The 25,844-nt window shown below is 44.1% G+C and overlaps 1 protein-coding gene across 1 annotated transcript in view; it reads right to left on the bottom strand.

The window, feature by feature from the left end:
* The window catches only part of LOC124018027 (arginine-glutamic acid dipeptide repeats protein-like), a 276,902-nt gene that overhangs the window by 14,604 nt on the left and 236,454 nt on the right, over nt 1-25,844 (bottom strand). Inside the window, exon 6 of the mRNA XM_046333281.1 lies at nt 4,089-4,193. Coding sequence (XP_046189237.1) covers nt 4,089-4,193 — 105 coding nt within the window. The remainder of the gene's footprint in view (nt 1-4,088; nt 4,194-25,844) is intronic.

The raw sequence follows: 25,844 nt of genomic DNA, 5'->3' as shown, positions 1-25,844 counted from the left end.
TGGGTCCATACTGTATATTGTTACATAGATAGTGTGGATACATTGTTACTCTGTAGCTAAAGTATGGGTACATACTGTATATTGTTACATAGATAGTGTGGATACATTGTTACTCTGTAGCTAAAGTATGGGTACATACTGTATATTGTTACATAGATAGTGTGGATACATTGTTACCCTGTAGCTAAAGTATGGGTACATACTGTATATTGTTACATAGATAGTGTGGATACATTGTTACCCTGTAGCTAAAGTATGGGTACATACTGTATATTGTTACATAGATAGTGTGGATACATTGTTACCCTGTAGCTAAAGTATGGGTACATACTGTATATTGTTACATAGATAGTGTGGATACATTGTTACTCTGTAGCTAAAGTATGGGTACATACTGTATATTGTTACATAGATACAGTGTGGATACATTGTTACTCTGTAGCTAAAGTATGCGTACATACTGTATATTGTTACATAGATACAGTGTGGATACATTGTCGCTAAAGTATGGGTACATACTGTATATTGTTACATAGATACAGTGTGGATACATTGTCGCTAAAGTATGGGTACATACTGTATATTGTTACATAGATACAGTGTGGATACATTGTCGCTAAAGTATGGGTACATACTGTATATTGTTACTTTATATATTTATTATTTTGATTTAACTAGGCAGTTAAGAACAAATTCTTATCTACAATGACGGCCTACCCCGGCCAAACCCGGGAGACGTGTGCACGCGTGTGTGTGTGTGTTACAGTGCATGACACAGACCTTATGGGCTAAAGCAAATGTCAGTATGTCAGTAATCTGTCAGTAATCTGTAGGCTATGTAAATATTTAAATCCTGACACCAATACCTGAGCCTTTTAGGGATTAAGCCTAGTGGTTAGAGGCAGGTAGTCTAGTGGTTAGATGAGGCAGGTAGTCTAGTGGTTAGATGAGGCAGGTAGCCTAGTGGTTATAGCAGGTAGCCTAGTGGTTATAGCCAGGTAGCCTAGTGGTTAGAGCCAGGTAGCCTAGTGGTTAGAGGCAGGTGGCCTAGTGGTTAGAGCCAGGTGGCCTAGTGGTTAGAGCCAGGTGGCCTAGTGGTTAGAGCCAGGTGGCCTAGTGGTTAGAGCCAGGTAGCCTAGTGGTTAGAGCCAGGTAGCCTAGTGGTTAGAGCCAGGTAGCCTAGTGGTTAGAGCCAGGTAACCTAGTGGTTAGAGCATGTAGCCTAGTGGTTAGAGAAGGTAGCCTAGTGGTTAGAGCCAGGTAGCCTAGTGGTTAGAGCCAGGTAGCCTAGTGGTTAGAGAAGGTAGTCTAGTGGTTAGAGCAGGTAGCCTAGTGGTTAGAGCCAGGTAGCCTATTGGTTAGAGCGTTGGGCCAGTAACCAAAAGGTTGCTGGATAGAATCCCCCGACCTGACAAGCTAAAAATCTGTTGTTCTGCCCCTGAACAAGGCAGTTAACCCACTGTTCCCCTGAACAAGGCAGTTAACCCACTGTTCCCCTGAAAAAGGCAGTTAACCCACTGTTCCCCTGAAAAAGGCAGTTAACCCACTGTTCCCCTGAACAATGCAGTTAACCCACTGTTCCCCTGAACAAGGCAGTTAACCCACTGTTCCCCTGAACAAGGCAGTTAACCCACTGTTCCCCTGAACAAGGCAGTTAACCCACTGTTCCCCTGAACAAGGCAGTTCATCCACTGTTCCCCTGAACAAGGCAGTTCACCCACTGTTCCCCTGAACAAGGCAGTTAACCCACTGTTCCCCTGAACAAGGCAGTTAACCCACTGTTGAACAAGGCAGTTAACCCCTGAACAAGGCAGTTAACCCACTGTTCCCCTGAACAAGGCAGTTCATCCACTGTTCCCCTGAACAAGGCAGTTAACCCACTGTTCCCCTGAACAAGGCAGTTAACCCACTGTTCCCCTGAACAAGGCAGTTAATCCACTGTTCCCCCGGCAGGCCGTCATTGTAAATACTAATTTGTTAACGGACTTGTCTAGTTACATAAAAGGTTAAATATTAGATGTTTTTATTCAATGAAGCAACATGAACAATTCATAACTCCTTTTGAGATGTAGGCCAAAGCATTTCCAGGAAGAGTTCGTCCCGAGTAAAATGTTCAATTTGATCAAAGGTTGTGTTATTTATCACATGAAAAGGGGCAGGGTGTATTTAGAATATTTAATATATCCAGAATATTACAATGTTATTACCATAACATTTATCACACAGCTATTGGTCCCTGCAGTTAACTATATGGGGGCTGAATAATTTTGCACGCCCAATTTTTCAGTTTTTGATTTGTTAAAAAAGTTTGAAATATCCAATAAATGTCGTTCCACTTCACGATTGTGTCCCACTTGTTGTTGATTCTTCACAAAAAAATACAGTTTTATATCTTTATGTTTGAAGCCTGAAATGTGGCAAAAGGTCGCAAAGTTCAAGGGGGCCGAATACTTTCGCAAGGCACTGTTATCTGGCATTAATATAATGTGTGCATGTACTGACATGCAGGCCGTGCGTGACGATTTAAATGTACGCATTTCAATCCTTGACTAATAATGTCCTGTGCTATGTCATGTTTCACGTGGACCCCAGGAGGAGTAGCTGATGTTATTGCAGTGGCTAATGGGGGATCCTAATAAAATACCAGCCATAAATAACACATTGTGTTTACAGACTGAAGACTGTTTTGCATTCAGCATCATACAGCGTGTGTTTAGCTGTAATCAGTGCCTGTGCACACACCAAGTGTTTAAGCTTCTATAGCAGGGTTCTCAAATTGCAGGCATGCGGTCTGAATATAACCCAAGGGGTGGTTTTATTTTGCCCCCAAACCCCCTCCCCAAGTTTTCGGAGCAAAAAAAAATATATATATATATATATTTCTTGAGAATTTTCATTGTTGGACATAAAACACTGTGAAAACACCAGGAAATCAGTTCCTAGTGATTTTAATTTTGTTAAAACTTGTTTCCCAACTATTCATAATAAAATGTGATCGTATACAAATGTAAACAAGGTTTGAAATGGTTTTATGTTTTACTAAAATATTATATCTGTTTGGGCTTCTAGTAGTGAATTTGTAATTATGTTCTGGGCCCCCTGACCATCAGCTGAAGAAGAAAAACTTTCAGAGTCAGAATCGAGTTGATGATCCCTGACCTATGACCTTATGTGGTGATTTTAAGCATTTTTTTCCTTCATAAATTGAACCCTTATTTTAACAGATACCTTTGACAGTAGGGCTGTCAGTTAATCAGTTCACTTCTTTGGTAATTTTACCAGTTTTCCCCTCTGCACTCAGACCCCTCCCAGAAAGTGCTAGAAAAATTACTGATTGAGAAATAGTTTTTTTCTCAAAAAAGGTACATAACTTTTACCCAGAAATGATTTGATATTGATATAAAAACAGCCTTAAACTCTTAGCAGATACTTTAATACAAAGCGACTTGCAGCATGTGATCCCTGAGGGAGCTGAACTCACAACCTTGGCATTACTAGTCACATTCATACCAACTCAGTCTTACCTGGTCTCTGGGTTGGTCAGAACCAATAGTCAGACAGTCTTACTTGGTCTCTGGGTTGGTCAGAACCAATAGTCAGACAGTCTTACTTGGTCTCTGGGTTGGATCAGAACCAATAGTCAGAGACAGTCTTAACTGGTCTCTGGGTTGGTCAGAACCAATAGTCAGAGACAGTCTTACTTGGTCTCTGGGTTGGTCAGAACCAATAGAGACAGTCTTAACTGGTCTCTGGGTTGGATCAGAACCAATAGTCAGAGACAGTCTTACCTGGTCTCTGGGTTGTATCAGAACCAATAGTCAGACAGTCTTACCTGGTCTCTGGGTTGTATCAGAACCAATAGTCAGACAGTCTTACCTGGTCTCTGGGTTGTATCAGAACCAATAGTCAGACAGTCTTACCTGGTCTCTGGGTTGTATCAGAACCAATAGAGACAGTCTTACCTGGTCTCTGGGTTGTATCAGAACCAATAGAGACAGTCTTACCTGGTCTCTGGGTTGTATCAGAACCAATAGAGACAGTCTTACCTGGTCTCTGGGTTGTATCAGAACCAATAGAGACAGTCTTACCTGGTCTCTGGGTTGTATCCCAGGATGTAGAAAAAGGAGTCGATGCGAGCTTTGAACTCCCTGGCAGCAAAGATGTCGGAGAAATGGGCAATGTTACACTTCCCCCTGAAACACAAGACACAAAAGCAAAGGACATTTGTTTTACTGGTCAACGCACAAGCACTGTAAACACACTAAATATACACACAAACGTATGTGGATAACCCTGCCAAATTAGTGATTTGGCTATTTCAGTCACACCCGTTGCTGACAGGTGTATAAAAATCGAGCACACAACCATGCAATCTCCATAGACAAACATTGGCAGTAGAATGGCCTTACTGAAGAGCTCAGTGACTCAACGTGGCAACATCATAGGATGCCACCTTTCCAACAAGTCAGTTCATCAGGTTTCTGCCCTGCTAGAGCTTCCCCCAGTCAACTGTAAGTGCTGTTATTGTGAAGTGGAAACGTCTAGGAGCAACAACGGCTCAGCCGCGAATTGGTAGACCACACAAGCTCACAGAATGGGACCGGGGACTGAAGCGTGTAGCGCGTCTGTCCTCGGTTGCAACACTCACTACCGAGTTCCAAACTGCCTCTGGAATCAATGTCAGCACAATAACTGTTCACCAGGAGCTTCATGAAATGGGTTTCCATGGTAGAGCAGCCGCGTACAAGCCTAATATCACCATTCTCAATGCCAAGCGTCGGCTGGAGTGGTGTAAAACTTGCCGCCATTCGACTCTGGAGCAGTGGAAATGCGTTCTCTGGAGTCATGATTCACGCTTCACCATCTGTCAGTTCGAAGGACAAATCTGGGTTTGGTGGATGCCAGGAATGCATCGTGTCAACTGTAAAGTTTGGTGTAGGAGAAATAATGATCTGGGGCTGTTTTTCATGGTTCGGACTAGGCCCCTTAGTTCCAGTGAGGGGAAATCTTAACGCTACAGCATACAATGAAATTCTAGAAGATTCTGTGCTTCCAACTTTGTGGCAACAGTTTGGGGAAGGCCCTTTCCTGTTTCAGCATGACAATGTCCCCGTGCACAAAGCGAGGTCCATACATACATGGTTTGTCGAGATCAGCGTGGAAGAACTTGACTGGCCTGCACAGAGCCCTGACCGCAACCCCATGGAACACCTTTGGGATGAATCGGAACACTGACTGCGAGCCAGGTCTAATCGCCCAATATCAATGCCCAATGTTCCAACATCTAGTGGAAAGCCTTCCCAGAAGAGTGGAGGCTGTTATAGTAGCAAAGAAAGGACCAACTCCATATTAATGCACATATTTTGGAATGAGATGTTCGACGAACAGGTGTCCACATACTTTTGGTCATGTAGTGTACATGAGCACTATAAACACATACAGTGCCTCCAGAAAGTGTACACACCCATTGACTTTTCCACATTTTGTTGTGTTACTACCTGATTTTAAAATGGATTCAATTGAGATTTTGTGCCACTGGCTTACACACAATACCCCATAATGTCAAAGTGGAATCATGTTTTTAGAAATGTTAACAAATTAATAAAAAGGTGAAATGTCTCGTGGCAAAGAAATTAACTTTATGTCCTCAATATGAAGTGTTATGTTTGGGGCAAATCCAACATCACGGAGTACCACTTCATATCTTCAAGCATGGTGGTGGCTGCATCATGTTATGGGTATGCTTGTCAGTGGCAAGGACTAGGGAGTTTAGGATAAAAAAATTAACAAAATAGAGCCAAGCACAGGCAAAATCCTTGAGGAAAACCTGGTTCAAACTGCTTCCCAACAGAAACTGGGAGACCAGGTCTCTGACCTCCTCCCTATAAGCTGTCTCATCATTGTTGGTGATCAGGCCTACCATTTATGTCCTCGGAAAACTTAATGATGGTGTTGGAGTCATGCTTGACCATGCAGTCATGGGTGAACAGGGAGTACAGGAGGGAACTGAGCACGCACCCCTGAGGGGCCCCCGTTTTGAGGATCAGCATGGCAGATGTTACCTACCCTCACCACCTGGGGTCGGCCCATCAGGAAGTCCAGGATCCAGTTTCAGAGGGAGGTGTTTAGTCCCAGGGTCCTTAGCTTAGTGATGAGCTTTGATGTCACTATGGTGTTGAACGCTGAGCTGTAGTCAATGAATAGCATTCTCACATAGGTGTTCCTTTTGTCCAGGTTGGAAAGGGCAGTGTGGAGTACAAGTGAGATTGCATCATCTGTGGATCTGTTGGGGCGGTATGCAAATTGGAGTGGGTCTAGGGTTTCTGGGACAATGGTGTTGATGTGAGCCATGACAAGAATGTGAATGTTGACTACAGAGAGGGTGACCACATCAGCTGGTGCTCTCATGCATGCTTCAGTGTTGCTTGCCTCGAAGCTCCTCGTCTCGTAGACTTGTGTCATTTGGCAGTTCGCGGCTGTGCTTCCATTTTTAGTCCGTAATAGTTTCCAAGCCCTGCCACATCCACCGAGCGTCGGAGCCAGTGTGGTCGGATTCAATCTTAGTCCTGTATTGACGCTTTGCATGTTTGATGGTTCGTCGGCGGGCATAGCAGGATTTCTTATAAGCATCCGGTTTAGGGTCCCGCTCCTTGAAAGCGGCAGCTCTACCTTTAAGCTCTGTGCAGATGTTGCCTGTAATCCATGGCTTCTGGTTGGGGTATGTACGTACGGTCACTGTGGTGACAACATCATCGATTGATATAGCCAGTGACTGATGTGGGTATTCCAGTCTGTGCTAGAAAAACAGTCCTGTAGCATCTGTGTCATCTGACCACTTCCGTATTAAGCGAGTCACTGGTACTTCCTGCTTTAGTTTTTGCTTGTAAGGAGGAATCAGGAGGATCGAGTTCAGATTTGCCAAAACATTTTATTTTACTAGGCAAGTCAGTTTCAATGACGGCCTTGGAACAGTGGTTTAACTGCCTTGTTCAGAGGCAGAATGACACATTTTTACCTTGTCAGCTCGGGGATTCGATCTTGCACCTTGAACCACTAGGCTACCTGCCGCCTCAAGGGAGAGCTTTGTACGCGTCTCTGTGTGTGGAGTAAAAGGTGGTCTTGAGTTTTTCCCCCCCTCTGGTTGCACATTTAACATGCTGATAGAAATTAGGCAAAACTGATGTAAGTTTCCCTGCATTAAAGTCCCCGGCCACTAGGAGCGCCACTTCTGGTTGAGCACTTTTTGTTTGTTTATGGCCTTATAGAGTTGGTTGCAGGCTTAGTGACAGTATTGGTTTGTGGTGGTCTATAGACAGCTATGGAAAATATAGATACACTTTCTTGTTAAATAGTGTGGTCTACAGTTTATCATGAGATACTCTACCTAAGGCGAGCAAAACCTAGAGACTTCCTTTACATTAGATTTCGTGCACCAGGTGTTATATACAAATAGACAAAGACCACCACCCCTTGTCTTACCGTGGCAGCTGTTCTATCATGTTGATGCACGGAAAACCCAGCCAGCAGTATGTTATCCATGTTGTCGCGCAGCCACGACTCGGTGAAACATAAGCTATTACAGTTTTTAATGTCCCGTTGGTAGGATAGTCTTCATTGGAGCTCATCCATTTTGTTATCCAATGATTGCACGTTGGCTAATAGGACTGATGGTAGAGGGGGATTACCCACTCGCTGTCGGATCCTTACAAGGTCCCCCAACATAAGTCCCCAATATCTCAGTTTCTTCTTTATGCGAATGATGGGGATTTGGGCCTTGTCCTGTGTCTGAAGTAAATACTTCTAGTCCAACTCAGACAGTTTCTTCGTCCAGTACGAGGGGAGTAATCGCTGTCCTGATATCCAGAAGCGCTTTCCGGTCATAAGAGACGGTGGCAAAAACAATATGTACAAAATAAGTTACGAATAAATGTGAGAAAACACACACAATAGCAAAAATGGTTAGGAGCCAGTAATATGGCAGCCATCTCCTCTGGCGCCATTGTCGGATCAGCACAGCTTATATTTAATTGTGGCAGCAGGTATCTAGTGAGTGTGTCAGTTGGTTGTGAGTGATGAGTTTGCGATCTGGAGACTAATGAACTGCATGGTTTCCTGAGTCGTCGTGGGAGGACCACACACCATATCATTGCGTGTATTATAATATTTGCGTGAAGGCGTTTCCAGCGCCATTTCTCACATATTGAATTTTGCAGATCCCACCATTTCGAAAGGAACTAATTAAATCGGAATTTACACTACTGTCGGAATTTATACTATTGTACCAAAACTTCCTGTTTCCATCACAGCGGTCTTAATTTTTTTTATTTTTATAAAAACAACTTTATTCTCATAAACTGTGGATGGAAACGTGGTTGAGGTTAAAGAAAGTTTATCAATTTACCACATTTGACCGTTAAATTAAATAGAAGCTGTGCATGTCGCTGGATACGGCAACTATTTAGCTCCCAAAAACACAATGACATTCTTCTAACATCATCCCTCCCTCCCTCCCTCCATCCGTCATCCCTCCCTCCCTCCATCAGTCATCCCTCCCTCCATCAGGTCTATGTTTCTGTGTCTGTGTCTGTGTCTGTGGTCTATGTTTCTGTGTCTGTGTCTGTGGTCTATGTTTCTGTGTCTGTGTGTCTGTGGTCTATGTTTCTGTGTCTGTGTCTGTGGTCTATGTTTCTGTGTCTGTGTGTCTGTGGTCTATGTTTCTGTGTCTGTGGTCTATGTTTCTGTGTCTGTGGTCTATGTTTCTGTGTCTGTGTGTGTGTGTGTGTGTGTGTGGTCTATGTTTCTGTGTCTGTGTGTGTGTGTCTGTGTGTGTGTGTGTGTGTGTGTGTGTGTGTGTGTGTGTGTGTGTGTGTGTGTGTGTGTGTGTGTGTGTGTGTGTGTGTGTTGTGTGTGTGTGTGTGTGTGTGTGTGTGTGTGTGTGTGTGTGTGTGTGTGTGTGTGTGTGTGTGTGTGTGTGTGTGTGTGTGGTCTATGTTTCTGTGTCTGTGTCTGTGTGTGTGTGTCTGTGTCTGTGTCTGTGTCTGTGTCTGTGTGTGTGTGTGTGTGTGTGTGTGTGTGTGTGTGTGTGTGTGTGTGTGTGTGTGTGTGTGTGTGTGTGTGTGTGTGTCTATGTTGGTCTATGTTTCTGTGTCTGTGTGTTTGTGGTCTATGTTTCTGTGTCTGTGTGTTTGTGGTCTATGTTTCTGTGTCTGTGTGTGTGTGGTCTATGTTTCTGTGTCTGTGTGTTTGTGGTCTATGTTTCTGTGTCTGTGTGTGTGTGGTCTATGTTTCTGTGTCTGTGTGTTTGTGGTCTATGTTTCTGTGTCTGTGTGTGTGTGGTCTATGTTTCTGTGTCTGTGTGTGTGTGTGTGTGTGTGTGTGTGTGTGTGTGTGTGTGTGTGTGTGTGTGTGTGTGTGTGTGTGTGTGTGTGTGTGTGTGTGTGTGTGTGTGTGTGTGTGTGTGTGTGTGTGTGTGTGTGTGTGTGTGTGTCTGTGTGTTTGTGGTCTATGTTTCGGTCTCGTGTGTGTCTGTTGAGCAACATTACAGCATCCTGCTGGAATTCCCTCTGCCTCCATTTATCTAAAGCTTCTATAATAAGTGAAATCAAAGACCTGCTGTGTGTGTGTGTGCGCCCAGGACAACTGGCTGCTAATTTAGCCTGAAATCACTGGGTTCTCCAAGACGTGGAGAGAGAGAGAGAGAGAGAGAGAGAGAGAGAGAGAGAGAGAGAGAGAGAGAGAGAGAGAGAGAGAGAGAGAGAGAGAGAGAGAGAGAGAGAGAGAGAGAGAGAGAGAGAGAGAGAGAGAGAGAGAGAGAGAGAGAGAGAGAGAGAGAGAGAGAGAGAGAGAGAGAGAGAGAGAGAGAGAGAGAGAGAGAGAGAGAGAGAGAGAGAGAGCTGCTACACTGTTTCACAGATGGTTTGCGTTAAAGGGGGTAGTGTGTGTGTGTGTGTGTGTGTGTGTGTGTGTGTGTGTGTGTGTGTGTGTGTGTGTGTGTGTGTGTGTGTGTGTGTGTGTGTGTGTGTGTGTGTGTGTGTGTGTGTGTGTGTGTGTGTGTGTGTGTGTGTGTGTGTGTGTGTGTGTGTGTGTGTGTGTGTGTAGCAGAGGGGGAGAGAATCACATGAGCATGGAGAAAGGGAAGATTATCTGGTTTCATATGGAGACAATCACCCTGCCTGTCCTCCTTTCCTTGGTATCGACAGTTAGAGCGTAATGACTATCAGCTTAGTGTGGCTGTGTGTTTGTACTACTGTGTTTCAAGTTAATTCGCCACTTGCACAGGATATAACACGAGTAAAACAGTACAGTGAAATCCCTAAATGAGAGCTCTTTCCGAACACTGCCGTCATAATAGAGAATAAAATGTCTGAATAAAAACCATAGCAACTACTTGTTCAATACGCAGGTCAGTACCATGTTCAATATGCAGGTCAGTACCTTGTTCAATATGCAGGTCAGTACCATGTTCAATATGCAGGTCAGAACCATGTTCAATATACAGGTCAGTACCATGTTCAATATGCAGGTCAGTACCATGTTCAATATGCAGGTCAGTACCTTGTTCAATATGCAGGTCAGTACCATGTTCAATATGCAGGTCAGTACCATGTTCAATATCATTTACATTTACATTTAAGTCATTTAGCAGACGCTCTTATCCAGAGCGACTTACAAATTGACAGTACCATGTTCAATATGCAGGTCAGTACCATGTTCAATATATAGGTCAGTACCATGTTCAATATATAGGTCAGTACCATGTTCAATATATAGGTCAGTACCATGTTCAATATGCAGGTCAGTACCATGTTCAATATATAGGTCAGTACCATGTTCAATATATAGGTCAGTACCATGTTCAATATATAGGTCAGTACCATGTTCAATATACAGGTCAGTACCATGTTCAATATGGAGGTCAGTACCAGCTGTGGTGGTCATACAATTTCATCAGCTGGTGACAGTAAAACAAATAACTGTCTGTCTCATGGTAATTGACCATGAATTAACATAATCGTGTTTAGCATCTCCTACCTTCCACACACTGACGCAGACCTTTGGAACATCAACATTTTAAAAAGTCTAATAAATAAATAAAAGTCTAATAAATCAATTGAATAATATAGCCAACACCTTCACACTAAATCCATGTAATATAGTCTTATACCTTCACAATAAATCCATTATTTATTTTAGACAGGTTGAAAGAAACAGGATATGAAGAACATGTCATCTATTTCAGAAGAACCGGATAGCATCCTCTGAGTTGTCCTTATGTTAGGTCCTGATCTGGCCATGCCATATGGCTGTGCTACACTAGTTCATGTAGTTGTCTTTATGTTAGGTCCTGATCTGGCCGTGCCATATGGCTGTGCTACACTAGTTCATTTAGTTGTCCTTAAGTTAGGTCCTGATCTGGCCATGCCATATGGCTGTGCTACACTAGTTCATTTAGTTGTCCTTATGTTAGGTCCTGATCTGGCTGTGCCATATGGCTGTGCTACACTAGTTCATTTAGTTGTCCTTATGTTAGGTCCTGATCTGGCCGTGCCATATGGCTGTGCTACACTAGTTCATTTAGTTGTCCTTATGTTAGGTCCTGATCTGGCCTTGCCATATGGCTGTGCTACACTAGTTCATTTAGTTGTCCTTATGTTAGGTCCTGATCTGGCCATGCCATATGGCTGTGCTACACTAGTTCATTTAGTTGTCCTTAAGTTAGGTCCTGATCTGGCCATGCCATATGGCTGTGCTACACTAGTTCATTTAGTTGTCCTTAAGTTAGGTCCTGATCTGGCCATGCCATATGGCTGTGCTACACTAGTTCATTTAGTTGTCCTTATGTTAGGTCCTGATCTGGCTGTGCCATATGGCTGTGCTACACTCGTTCATTTAGTTGTCCTTATGTTAGGTCCTGATCTGGCCATGCCATATGGCTGTGCTACACTAGTTCATTTAGTTGTCCTTATGTTAGGTCCTGATCTGGCCATGCCATATGGCTGTGCTACACTAGTTCATTTAGTTGTCTTTATGTTAGGTCCTGATCTGGCCATGCCATATGGCTGTGCTACACTAGTTCATTTAGCAGGCAAGATTTGCTTAGAATTCCATGGCATTATTTTATAGTATGAAGAATACAATTGAACCAAGCTGAATAAAATAGAAAGGATATTTTCTCCAAACTATTTGAGGGAGTGCAAACTATTTAAGGGAGTGCGAACATGCGGCTATTCTGTGTGGAGGTTAACAAAGAAACAGGCCCTCCTATCGACTTAATTTAGACTTATTAATAGAACTTTAGTTGTGATAAAAATGTTGGGCTATTGCTTTGATTTTTAATACATTCTAAGGCTGTATGATGCCAATCTAATGATGAGTTGAAAAAAGTCACATGAAAGGCATGAGCTTTGCTTTGTTTCTTGTGAAGGCTTGTACACACTTCATCAGTCTCTCATTCACAATTTGAGAAGAACTTGATAATGCCTCAAATGTTCTATCTGCGGCCCCTTTGTGTGGCCATGACCCCCCTAAAAACATCCATGCCTTTTGTGGCCGGTTGCACCATTGGGCTGAATACAATCATTATAATTCCCTTCTCCCCGATGGGTGCCGAAGCACGTCTCACTCACAAGGCTCTCAGTCACATGATTGGGTATTTCTCACAGGCTACAAGTGAAGACAGACACATCTGGGACCCTACTGCGTGCGTCCTTATCCAATTCCAAGGTTCATATTGAAGATATTGGAAGAACTGTCCACATTTACTTTTCGTCAGCCAACTAGATGAGTAGTAGGCCTAACGAACAGCAAAAGCACTAGCCTATGGCCAATCAACTATCCTCCGTAGTATAAAAGTTGACCTATTCTATTCTGTGCAAGAAATAAATATTCCAAACATAGTCCGGGACAGTTGTGGGATGCGAAAGATCCTAAATTAATAATAATATAATATATATATAAATAATAATACCACAAGCATTAAAACATAAAATAAGAAATGAGACTGATGCAACAGATAAGAACGTTTAGCTTAAAACGGTGATAAACTATCTTCACATTATAAGCAGAGCAATGCGCACATGGCAGTAGGCAATGTTCCATTAGCAGGAAAACACCATTATTCAAAATGACCACAAATGTAATGAATGCTTTTATTATGAAGTTGCATTTTTATGGGGGAAAATGATCTTCCCCAAACATAAAACTCACACGCTGCTTGTGTATGCCAGTAAACAGATTAATGTGCTTAATTTTAAGAAATGATATGGCCACTTTAGTTGTAATACAAAACCTGATTAAAACATATAGGCCTATGGGCAAGGCAACGTGAGGTGTGCGACTATGCTTTGAAAACATCCCCCCAAAAAGCTTGAGCTGTTTGGCTTAAGCTAGGAATCATTCACACGCGATCATTTATCATTCACAAGTGATAGGCTAATATTGTCACCCATCAGACTATTCCTGATTTAATCTGGTCTTCATGCACCTGTATCTAAACAGGGGCAGCGGGAAAAAAATACATGTCATCTATGCACTTAAATATCGAATGGAGGACGCTTTTCCCCCTGGTTTATTTTCATGGCAGCCAGGTAGGATATACTCCTGTTGTAAAGAAAAGCAATGTGCTTAATATTAAGATTGAGAAAGTTGAGAAATAAATAGAGTTGGCCTACCCTATAGGAAGCTGATGGGATCCTCCTCTTTTTAACAGAGGCCATCACTCTGTTTTCTCAAACAATTGCATAGCCTATAGAAATGTTGCGTAACATGAGGTCCTGGGCTCTCAAGACATTTACATTGATGTCAGAGTGATTAGAGGGACAGAGTGCTGAGTACCAGGCAGTTAAAAACGTTTGGTAGGCTACTAATGACCATCAGAGCTGGGAGAAGCCTAATTACCGTGACTAAACGGTCACATGGAATTGTGACAGTCATCATGACAACCAGTGTGGCGGTAATACGGTCACCGTAACAGCACTAGTGTCAGTACCTTATTCAATGTGTAGGGGTACTAGAGTGGTTGTCTATACAGTCGTGGCTCTTTTGCACACCAATATCTCTACCTGTACATGACCATCTGATCATTTATCACTCCAGTGTTAATCTGCAAAATTGTAATTATTCGCCTACCTCCTCATGCCTTTTGCACACATTATATATAGACTCCCCTTTTTTCTACTGTGTTATTGACTTGTTAATTGTTTACTCCATGTGTAACTCTGTGTTGTCTGTTCACACTGCTTTGCTTTATCTTGGCCAGGTCGCAGTTGCAAATGAGAACTTTTTCTCAACTAGCCTCCCTGGTTAAATAAAGGTGAAATAAAACAAATAAAAAATAAAAAGTGGCCAAAAGTTTTGAGAATGACAGTTTGCTGCTTCAGTGTCTTTAGATATTTTTGTCAGATGTTACTATGGAATACTGTATAAGTAGTGTCAAAAGCTTTTATTGACAAAGACATGAAGTTGATGCAAAGAGTCTATATTTGCAGTAGTAACATTTATTTTTCAAGACCTCTCCAATCCGCCCTGGCATACTGTCAATTAACTTCTGGGCCACATTCTGACTGATGGCAGCCCATTCTTGCATATTCAATGCTTGGAGTTTGTCAGCATTTGTTTTTCCACCCGCCTCTTGAGGATTGACCACAAGTTCTCAATGGGATTAAGGTCTGGGGAGTTTCCTGGCCATGGACCCAAAATATCGATGTTTGTTCCCCCAGTCATGTAGTTGTCACTTTTGCCTTACGGCAAGGTGCTCCATCATGCTGGACAAGGCATTGTTTGTCACCAAACTGTTCCTGAATGGTTGGGAGAAGTTGCTCTCAGAGGATGTGTTGGTACCATTCTTTATTCATGGCTGTGTTCTTAGGCAAAATTGTGAGCGAGCCCCCTCCCTTGGCTGAAAAGCAACCCCACACATGAATGGTCTCAGGATGCTTTACTGTTGGCATGACACAGGACTGATGGTAGCGTTCACCTTGTCTTCTCCGGACAAGCTTTTTTCCGGATGCCCCAAACAATCGGAAAGGGGATTCATCAGAGAAAATGACTTTACTCCAGTCCTCAGCAGTCCAATCCCTGTACCTTTTCCTGAAGAGAAGTGGCTTCTTTGCTGCCCTTCTTGACACCAGGCCATCCTCCAAAAGTCTTCGTCTCACTGTGCGTGCAGATGCACTCACACCTGCCTGCTGCCGTTCCTGAGCAAGCTCTGTACTGGTGGTGCCCTGATCCCACAGCTGAATCAACTTTAGCAGACTGTCCTGGCGCTTGCTGGACTTTCTTGGGTGCCCTGAAGCCTTCTTCACAACAATTGAACCACTCTCCTTGAAGTTCTTGATGATCCGATAAATGGTTGATTTAGGTGCAATCTTACTGGCAGCAATATCCTTGCCTGTGAAGCCCTTTTTGTGCAAAGCAATGATGACGGCACGTGTTTCCTTACAGGTAACCATGGTTGACAGTGGAAGAACAATGATTCCAAGCACCACCCTCCTTTTGAAGCTTTCAGTCTGTTATTCTAACTCAATCAGCATGACAGAGTGATCTCCAGCCTTGTCCTCATCAACACTCACACCTGTGTTAACGAGAGAATCACTGACATGTCAGCTGGTCCTTCTGTGGCAGGGCTGAAATGCAGTGGAAATATTTTTGGGGGATTCAGTTCATTTGCATTGCAAAGAGGGACTTTGCAATTCATCTGATCACTCTTCATAACATTATGGAGTAAATGCAAATTGCCATCATACAAACTGAGGCAGCAGACTTGGTGAAAATTAATATTTGTGTCATTCTCAAAACTTTTGGCCACGACTGTACAGGTCAGTACGAGTACCTTATTCAACATACAGGGTACTGGAGTGGTTATATATACAGGTCAGTACGAGTACCTTATTCAATGTGCAGGGGTACTGGAGTGGTTGTATATACAGGTCAGAACCAGAACCTTATTCAATGTCCAGGGTACTGGAGTGGTTATATATACAGGTCAGTACGAGTACCTTATTCAATGTACAGGGTACTGGAGTGGTTGTATAGACAGGTCAGTACCTTATTCAATGTGCAGGGTACTGGAGTGGTTATATATACAGGTCAGTACGAGTACCTTATTCAATGTACAGGGTACTGGAGTGGTTGTATATACAGGTCAGTACCAGTACCTTATTCAATGTGCAGGGTACTGGAGTGGTTGTATATACAGGTCAGTACCAGAACCTTATTCAATGTGCAGGGTACTGAAGTGGTTTTATATACAGGTCAGTACCAGTACCTTATTCAATGTGCAGGGTACTGAAGTGGTTTTATATACAGGTCAGTACCAGTACCTTATTCAATGTGCAGGGTACTGGAGTGGTTGTATATACAGGTCAGTACCAGAACCTTATTCAATGTGCAGGGTACTGGAGTGGTTGTATATACAGGTCAGTACCAGAACCTTATTCAATGTGCAGGGTACTGAAGTGGTTATATATACAGGTCAGTACGAGTACCTTATTCAATGTGCAGGGTACTGGAGTGGTTTTATATACAGGTCAGTACCAGTACCTTATTCAATGTGCAGGGTCCTGGAGTGGTTTTATATACAGGTCAGTACCAGAACCTTATTCAATGTGCAGGGTACTGAAGTGGTTTTATATACAGGTCAGTACCAGAACCTTATTCAATGTGCAGGGTACTGAAGTGGTTTTATATACAGGTCAGTACCAGAACCTTATTCAATGTGCAGGGTACTGAAGTGGTTTTATATACAGGTCAGTACCAGAACCTTATTCAATGTGCAGGGTACTGAAGTGGTTTTATATACAGGTCAGTACCAGAACCTTATTCAATGTGCAGGGTACTGGAGTGGTTTTATATACAGGTCAGTACCAGTACCTTATTCAATGTGCAGGGTCCTGGAGTGGTTTTATATACAGGTCAGTACCAGAACCTTATTCAATGTGCAGGGTACTGAAGTGGTTTTATATACAGGTCAGTACCAGAACCTTATTCAATGTGCAGGGTACTGAAGTGGTTTTATATACAGGTCAGTACCAGAACCTTATTCAATGTGCAGGGTACTGAAGTGGTTTTATATACAGGTCAGTACCAGAACCTTATTCAATGTGCAGGGTACTGAAGTGGTTTTATATACAGGTCAGTACCAGAACCTTATTCAATGTGCAGGGTACTGAAGTGGTTTTATATACAGGTCAGTACCAGAACCTTATTCAATGTGCAGGGTACTGAAGTGGTTTTATATATAGGTCAGTACCAGAACCTTATTCAATGTGCAGGGTACTGAAGTGGTTTTATATACAGGTCAGTACCAGAACCTTATTCAATGTGCAGGGTACTGAAGTGGTTTTATATACAGGTCAGTACCAGTACCTTATTCAATGTGCAGGGTACTGGAGTGGTTGTATATACAGGTCAGTACCAGAACCTTATTCAATGTGCAGGGTACTGGAGTGGTTGTATATACAGGTCAGTACCAGAACCTTATTCAATGTCCAGGGTACTGAAGTGGTTTTATATACAGGTCAGTACCAGAACCTTATTCAATGTGCAGGGTACTGGAGTGGTTGTATATACAGGTCAGTACCAGAACCTTATTCAATGTGCAGGGTACTGAAGTGGTTTTATATACAGGTCAGTACCAGAACCTTATTCAATGTGCAGGGTACTGAAGTGGTTGTATATACAGGTCAGTACCAGAACCTTATTCAATGTGCAGGGTACTGAAGTGGTTTTATATACAGGTCAGTACCAGAACCTTATTCAATGTGCAGGGTACTGAAGTGGTTTTATATACAGGTCAGTACCAGAACCTTATTCAATGTGCAGGGTACTGGAGTGGTTGTATATACAGGTCAGTACCAGTACCTTATTCAATGTGCAGGGTACTGGAGTGGTTTTATATACAGGTCAGTACCAGTACCTTATTCAATGTGCAGGGTACTGGAGTGGTTTTATATACAGGTCAGTACCTTATTCAATGTGCAGGGTACTGGAGTGGTTGTATATACAGGTCAGTACCAGAACCTTATTCAATGTGCAGGGTACTGAAGTGGTTTTATATACAGGTCAGTACCAGAACCTTATTCAATGTGCAGGGTACTGAAGTGGTTTTATATACAGGTCAGTACCAGAACCTTATTCAATGTGCAGGGTACTGAAGTGGTTTTATATATAGGTCAGTACCAGAACCTTATTCAATGTGCAGGGTACTGAAGTGGTTTTATATACAGGTCAGTACCAGTACCTTATTCAATGTGCAGGGTACTGAAGTGGTTTTATATACAGGTCAGTACCAGTACCTTATTCAATGTGCAGGGTACTGAAGTGGTTGTATATACAGGTCAGTACCAGTACCTTATTCAATGTGCAGGGTACTGAAGTGGTTTTATATACAGGTCAGTACCAGAACCTTATTCAATGTGCAGGGTACTGAAGTGGTACATAAGTCACAGGGCTGAAAAGTGACTGGTAGCAGGAATATATAAATACTTATGGTAATATATACAGTGCCTTCATAAAGTATTCATACCCCTTGACTTAACCACATTATGTTGTGTTAAAGCCTTAATTCAAAATTAATGACAGGTTTTTTTCCCCCCAAGAGCACAGTGGTCTCCATTAGGAAATGGAACAAATATATGGAACTGCCTAGAAGTGACCGTCCAACCCAACTGAACAACCGGGCAAGAAGGAACTTGGTCAGGAAGACAGACCACTGACAGAACTAGAGTACCTTGGCTGAGATAGGAGAACCTGACAGAACTAGAGTACCTTGGCTGAGATAGGAGAACCTGTCAGAACTAGAGTACCTTGGCTGAGATAGGAGAACCTGTCAGAACTAGAGTACCTTGGCTGAGATAGGAGAACCTGACAGAACTAGAGTACCTTGGCTGAGATAGGAGAACCTGACAGAACTAGAGTACCTTGGCTGAGATAGGAGAACCTGACAGAACTAGAGTACCTTGGCTGAGATAGGAGAACCTGACAGAACTAGAGTACCTTGGCTGAGATAGGAGAACCTGACAGAAGGACAACAGTCTCTACAGCATTTCACCAATCTGGGATTTATGGGAGACTGGCCAGACAGAAGCCACTCCTGAGAAAAAGGCACGACAGCATGCCTGGAGTTTGCAAAAAAAAAGGCATGCAAAAGACAGAATCATAATACAAAGGATTCTGTGGTCTGATGAGACACAAAATGTAACTCTTTGGCCAGAATGTAGAGCGTTATGTCTGGAGAAAACCAGCCACAGCAATGAATAATCAATGGACATCAGCGTAATGAGTAAAACATCTAATCAATAATCATTCTAGCAGCAGCGTAGGTTGTGTCTGAGTGGGTAGAGACCTGCGGATGGGCATAGAGTCAGTATGGATAGTATGTGTTAGAGGGAGAGCAGTAGTCTTATGGCCAGGGGATAGAAGCTGTTTAGAAGTCTGTTTGTCTGAGCCTTGATACACCGGTACTGCCTGTCTCGGGTGGCTGGATTCTTTGGCATTTGTTTTGGGCCTTTCTTAGACATTGCCTGACATGTATGTCCTGGATGGCAGACAATTTTACCCCAGTGATGGATAGGGCTGTCCGCACCACCCTCCGTAAGGCCTTCCAGTCCTGGGCGGTGCAGTTGCCCATACCAGGCGTTGATACAACCCCTCAAGATGCTTTCAATGGTGCAGCTGTAAAAGTTCCTGAGGTCTGAGGGGTTCATGCCAAATCATTTCAGCCTCCTGAGGGAGAATAGGCGTTGGCGTTGCCTGATTCGCAACCGTTCTGGTCCGCGATCAGCTCCTTGGTCTTGCTGAGGTTGTTGTCCTGGCAACACACTGCCAGTTCTCTGAACTACCGTCCCTGTAGGCTGTCTCATCGGAGTTGGTGATTAGGCTTACCACCGTCGTGTCGTCAGCAAAGTTGATGGAGTTGGAGTCATGCCTTTGGCCACACAGTCGTGGTTGAACAGGGAATACAGAAGGGGACTAAGGACACACCCCTGAGGGGCCCCAGTGTTAAGGATCAGCGTGGCGGATGTGTTGCTACCTACCCTCACCACCTGGGGTCGAACCGTCAGGAAGTCCAGGATCCAGTTGCAGAGTGAGGTGTTTAGTCTCAGGGTCCTGAGCTTGGTGACAAGCTTTGTGGACACTATGGTGTTGAACGCTGAGCTGTAGTCAATGAACATCATTCTCAAAAAGTTATTCCTCTTGTCAAGGTGGGAGAGGGCAGTGTGGAGTGCATTTGAGATTGCATCGTCTGCAGATCTGTTGGGGCGGAATGCAAATTGGAGTGGGTCTAGGGTGTCTGGGATGTGATCCATAACTGGCCTTTCAAAACACTTCATAATTACAGATGTTAAGTGCTACAATGTGGCAGTCATTGTGGCAGCCAATCATTGTGGCAGCCAGCCTTCGAGTTCTTGGGAAGGCGAATGATGGTGGTCAGCTTGAGACAAGTGGGGATCACAGACTGGGACAGTGAGAGGTTGAAAACCACTGTTAAGATGCCTGCCAGCTGGTCTGGCCCTGTGGCCTTGCGATTACTGACCAGATTAAAAGCCCTGTGTCAGGCCTCAGAGTGAGAACACCCAGTCCTCTGGGACAGTGGGGGCCCTTGTGCAAGGCTCAGTGTTATTTTTGTTGAAGTGTGTAATCCATAATGGACTGTAGCCCTTGCCACATGCGTCACAGCCAGTGTAACAGAATTCCACCTCATCTTTCTGCCTGTTTGATGGCTCTGCGGAGTTCGTAAGAGGACTTCTTGTGCGTGTTTGTGTCCTCGTCCGTAACCTCAGGGTACCTCTGTCCTTTAGTTTAGCACCAACCTCAGTGTTAATCCAGGGCTTTTGATTGGGGAAGCTGCAAACCTTCTCTGTGGGGACAACGCCCGCGATACATTTCCTGATGAAGCCCAAGGCGGATGTGGTTAGCTCGTCGATGCATTTCCTGACGAAGCCCAAGACGGAGGTGGTTAGCTCGTCGATGCTATCGGCGGAAACACGAAACATATTCCAGTCAACGCTAGCAAAGCAGTCCTGCAACATTATCCTCCGAATCAGAGGCTATCTCTCTACAGAGGGCGTCAAGGGTTCTTTCTGTTTGTAAACAGGAAGCAGGAGTATAGAGCCATGATCTGATTTGCTGAAGGGGGGACGATGGAGGGCCTTGTATGCGGGTTGAGTAACAGTAGTTTAGGACTTTATTGGCCCTAGTGGAGCAGGTTGATAAAAGTTGGGCACCATATGTTTTAGTTACATGGAATTAAGAAAACCAGCCTTCGGGTGCATAGTTTCCAGCTTATTTATAGCCTTGTACAATTTGTTAAGTGCCAGCTTGTTTATAGCCTTGCACAATTTGTTAAGTGCCAGCTTGTTTATAGCCTTGTACAATTTGTTAAGTGCCAGCTTGTTTATAGCCTTGTACAATTTGTTAAGTGCCAGCTTGTTTATAGCCTTGTACAATTTGTTAAGTGCCAGCTTGCTTATAGCCTTGTACAATTTGTTAAGTGTCATATTGTTTTTATTATCCTGGAGTTGGAATATACACAGAAGTCACGATAACAGATGAAAACTCTTTCGGGAGTTAGAAGGGTCGGCATTTGACCATCAGGTATTCCAAGATGGATGAACAATGGGTTGGGACTTCCATTGCGCTGTGTGAGGAGTTAAAGGGGAGGTTACAGCACGTTCTGTACTTCCTGTTGCACGCAGACAGGTTCTCTCTAATACTTATCTGGTCTAGATAAATATAATATAATATATAAACCTCAGTCGTTCATAGCTGTAGTCTACTGTCCAAGAGAAACTTTTCTGTTGGTATACAAGCGTTGCAAAAACATTGTCAGCTACTGATCTTCAACTGAACCCAATGAGTCCCACCGCGACGCTGGCGCGGTTTGGACATTAAACCCCTTTTAAAACGTTGTGTGTTTGAGCTACAGACTTCGGTGTTATATCATTGGATTGGTCTTTTTCATTCTGCATCGGTTGGTCTGTGTGAGCGGTATTTGTGAGATAAGGGCGGATCCCGAAGGGGGCCCGGGGGCCAGGTCTTTTTCATTCTGCATCGGGTTGGTCTGTGTGAGCGGTATTTGTGAGATAAGGGCGGATCCCGAAGGGGGCCCGGGGGCCAGGTCTTTTTCATTCTGCATCGGGTTGGTCTGTGTGAGCGGTATTTGTGAGATAAGGGCGGATCCCGAAGGGGGCCAGGTCTTTTTCAGTCTGCATCGGGTTGGTCTGTGTGAGCGGTATTTGTGAGATAAGGGCGGATCCCGAAGGGGGCCAGGTCTTTTTCATTCTGCATCGGTTGGTCTGTGTGAGCGGTATTTGTGAGATAAGGGCGGATCCCGAAGGGGGCCCGGGGGCCAGGTCTTTTTCATTCTGCATCGGTTGGTCTGTGTGAGCGGTATTTGTGAGATAAGGGCAGATCCCGAAGGGGGCCAGGTCTTTTTCATTCTGCATCAGTTGGTCTGTGTGAGCGGTATTTGTGAGATAAGGGCGGATCCCGAAGGGGGCCCGGGGGCCAGGTCTTTTTCATTCTGCATCGGTTGGTCTGTGTGAGCGGTATTTGTGAGATAAGGGCGGATCCGAAGGGGGCCCGGGGGCCAGGTCTTTTTCATTCTGCATCGGTTGGTCTGTGTGAGCAGTATTTGTGAGATAAGGGCAGATCCCGAAGGGGGCCAGGTCTTTTTCATTCTGCATCAGTTGGTCTGTGTGAGCGGTATTTGTGAGATAAGGGCGGATCCCGAAGGGGGCCCGGGGGCCAGGTCTTTTTCATTCTACATCGGTTGGTCTGTGTGAGCGGTATTTGTGAGATAAGGGCGGATCCGAAGGGGGCCAGGTATTTTTCATTCTGCATCGGTTGGTCTGTGCAGTTCCCGAAGGGGGCCAGGTCTTTTTCATTCTGCATCGGTTGGTCTGTGTGAGCGGTATTTGTGAGATAAGGGAGGATCCCGAAGGGGGCCCGGGGGCCAGGTCTTTTTCATTCTGCATCGGTTGGTCTGTGCAGATCCCGAAGGGGGCCAGGTCTTTTTCCAAAAATGTCTGTAGGTTTCGAATGGTTTGAGTTACAAACTATGAAAAGCTAAGATAAGAGTGTCTGCTAAAGATAAGAGCGTCTGCTAAAGATAAGAGCGTCTGCTAAAGATAAGAGCGTCTGCTAAAGATAAGAGCGTCTGCTAAAGATAAGAGCGTCTGCTAAAGATAAGAGCGTCTGCTAAAGATAAGAGCGTCTGCTAAAGATAAGAGCGTCTGCTAAAGATAAGAGCGTCTGCTAAAGATAAGAGCGTCTGCTAAAGATAAGAGCGTCTGCTAAATGACTTACATGTAATGTAATGTCTAAGACTCTGTCGAACACGCGCTGTTTTGCTCTGAGACCTCACAAAGCTAAGATAAGAGCGTCTGCTAAATGACTTAAATGTAATGTAATGTCTAAGACTCTGTCGAACACGCGCTGTTTTGCTCTGAGACCTCACAAAGCTACACAACAGTCGTTAGAAGGTAAAGGGTTCTAATACCTAGAAGATCATAGGAAATCCCAGGACATAGTGTCTATAATACTGTAAGGGGTTCTTCTACCTAGAAGATCATAGGAAATCCCAGGACATAGTGTCTATAATACTGTAAGGGGTTCTTCTACATAGAAGATCATAGGAAATCCCAGGACATAGTGTCTATAATACTGTAAGGGGTTCTTCTACCTAGAAGATCATAGGAAATCCCAGGACATAGTGTCTATAATACTGTAAGGGGTTCTTCTACCTAGAAGATCATAGGAAATCCCAGGACATAGTGTCTATAATACTGTAAGGGGTTCTTCTACCTAGAAGATCATAGGAAATCCCAGGACATAGTGTCTATAATACTGTAAGGGGTTCTTCTACCTAGAAGATCATAGGAAATCCCAGGACATAGTGTCTATAATACTGTAAGGGGTTCTTCTACCTAGAAGATCATAGGAAATCCCAGGACATAGTGTCTATAATACTGTAAGGGGTTCTTCTACCTAGAAGATCATAGGAAATCCCAGGACATAGTGTCTATAATACTGTAAGGGGTTCTTCTACCTAGAAGATCATAGGAAATCCCAGGACATAGTATCTATAATACTGTAAGGGGTTCTTCTACCTAGAAGATCATAGGAAATCCCAGGACATAGTGTCTATAATACTGTAAGGGGTTCTTCTACCTAGAAGATCATAGGAAATCCCAGGACATAGTGTCTATAATACTGTAAGGGGTTCTTCTACCTAGAAGATCATAGGAAATCCCAGGACATAGTGTCTATAATACTGTAAGGGGTTCTTCTACCTAGAAGATCATAGGAAATCCCAGGACATAGTGTCTATAATACTGTAAGGGGTTCTTCTACCTAGAAGATCATAGGAAATCCCAGGACATCGTGTCTATAATACTGTAAGGGGTTCTTCTACCTAGAAGATCATAGGAAATCCCAGGACATAGTGTCTATAATACTGTAAGGGGTTCTTCTACCTAGAAGATCATAGGAAATCCCAGGACATATAGTGTCTATAATACTGTATGGGGTTCTTCTACCTAGAAGATCATAGGAAATCCCAGGACATAGTGTCTATAATACTGTAAGGGGTTCTTCTACCTAGAAGATCATAGGAAATCCCAGGACATAGTGTCTATAATACTGTAAGGGGTTCTTCTACATAGAAGATCATAGGAAATCCCAGGACATAGTGTCTATAATACTGTAAGGGGTTCTTCTACCTAGAAAATCATAGGAGGGCTGGACATTTCAGGACAAAGTGTCTATAATATTGTAATTAACTCACATAGATGCTGTCACAAACTCTAAACTCCACCCAGTGTACTCTGACAACTTGGATATTAATGTCCCAATGAGCAAACCATTTCTGTACTTAAAGCATTCTTATAAACACATTTTTTTTTTAAATCAGGTTCTTATTTTTTTTAATAAAACATTTGTCAACAGCAAAAAAAATGAATGAATGCAACTTTATTTCAAATAGTTGTGTGTCCGACTTGTAGCCTTGGTTGTCCTGAATAGAACATGTAAAACACTTCACTGTGAGGCTAAATATGAGGGCTGGACATGCAGATCAATGACTGAAGTACTTTCCCACTGTTAGCTTCGAGGTAGATATGCATATTTCCCTCCCTCCCCTCTCTCCTCCCCTCTCTCCCAATCCTCCCTCCCCTCCTCCCTCCTCTCCTCCCTCCCTCCCCTCCCTCTCCTCTCTCCCTCCCCTCTCTCCCTCCCCTCCCTCCCCTCTCACTCTCCTCTCTCCCTCTCCTCCCTCCCCTCTCCTCTCTCCCTCCCTCCCTCCCTCTCCTCTCTCCCTCTCCCTCCCCTCCCTCTCATCTCTCCCTCTCCCCTCCCCCTCTCTCCCTCCCTCTCATCTCTCCCTCTCCTCTCTCCTCCCTCCCTCCCCTCTCTCCCTCCTCTCCTCCCTCCCTCCCTCTCCTCTCTCCCAATCCTCCCTCTCCTCTCTCCCTCTCCTCCCTCCCCTCTCTCCCTCCCCTCTCCTCTCTCCTCTCCCTCCTCTCCTCCCTCCCCTCTCCTCCCTCTCCTCTCTCCTCCCTCCCTCTCCCTCTCTCCCTCCCTCTCCTCCCTCCCTCCCTCCCTCTCTCTCTCCCAATCTCTCCCTCTCCTCTCTCCTCTCTCCTCCCTCCCCTCTCTCCCTCCCTCCCTCCCTCCCTCCCCTCTCTCCCTCCCCTCTCCTCCCTCCCTCCCCCCCTCTCTCCCTCCCCTTTCTCTCCTCTCCTCTCTCTCCTCTCCCTCCTTCCCTCCCTCTCCTCTCTCCCTCCCCTCTCTCCCTCCCTCTCATCTCTCACTCTCCTCCCTCCCTCCCTCCTCTCCTCCCCCTC

The sequence above is a fragment of the Oncorhynchus gorbuscha genome, linkage group LG03 (assembly GCF_021184085.1).
Source record: "Oncorhynchus gorbuscha isolate QuinsamMale2020 ecotype Even-year linkage group LG03, OgorEven_v1.0, whole genome shotgun sequence".
Lineage (NCBI taxonomy): Eukaryota > Metazoa > Chordata > Actinopteri > Salmoniformes > Salmonidae > Oncorhynchus > Oncorhynchus gorbuscha.
Note: the sequence above shows the minus strand (reverse complement) of the source record. Positions and strands in the feature narration are given on the sequence as shown.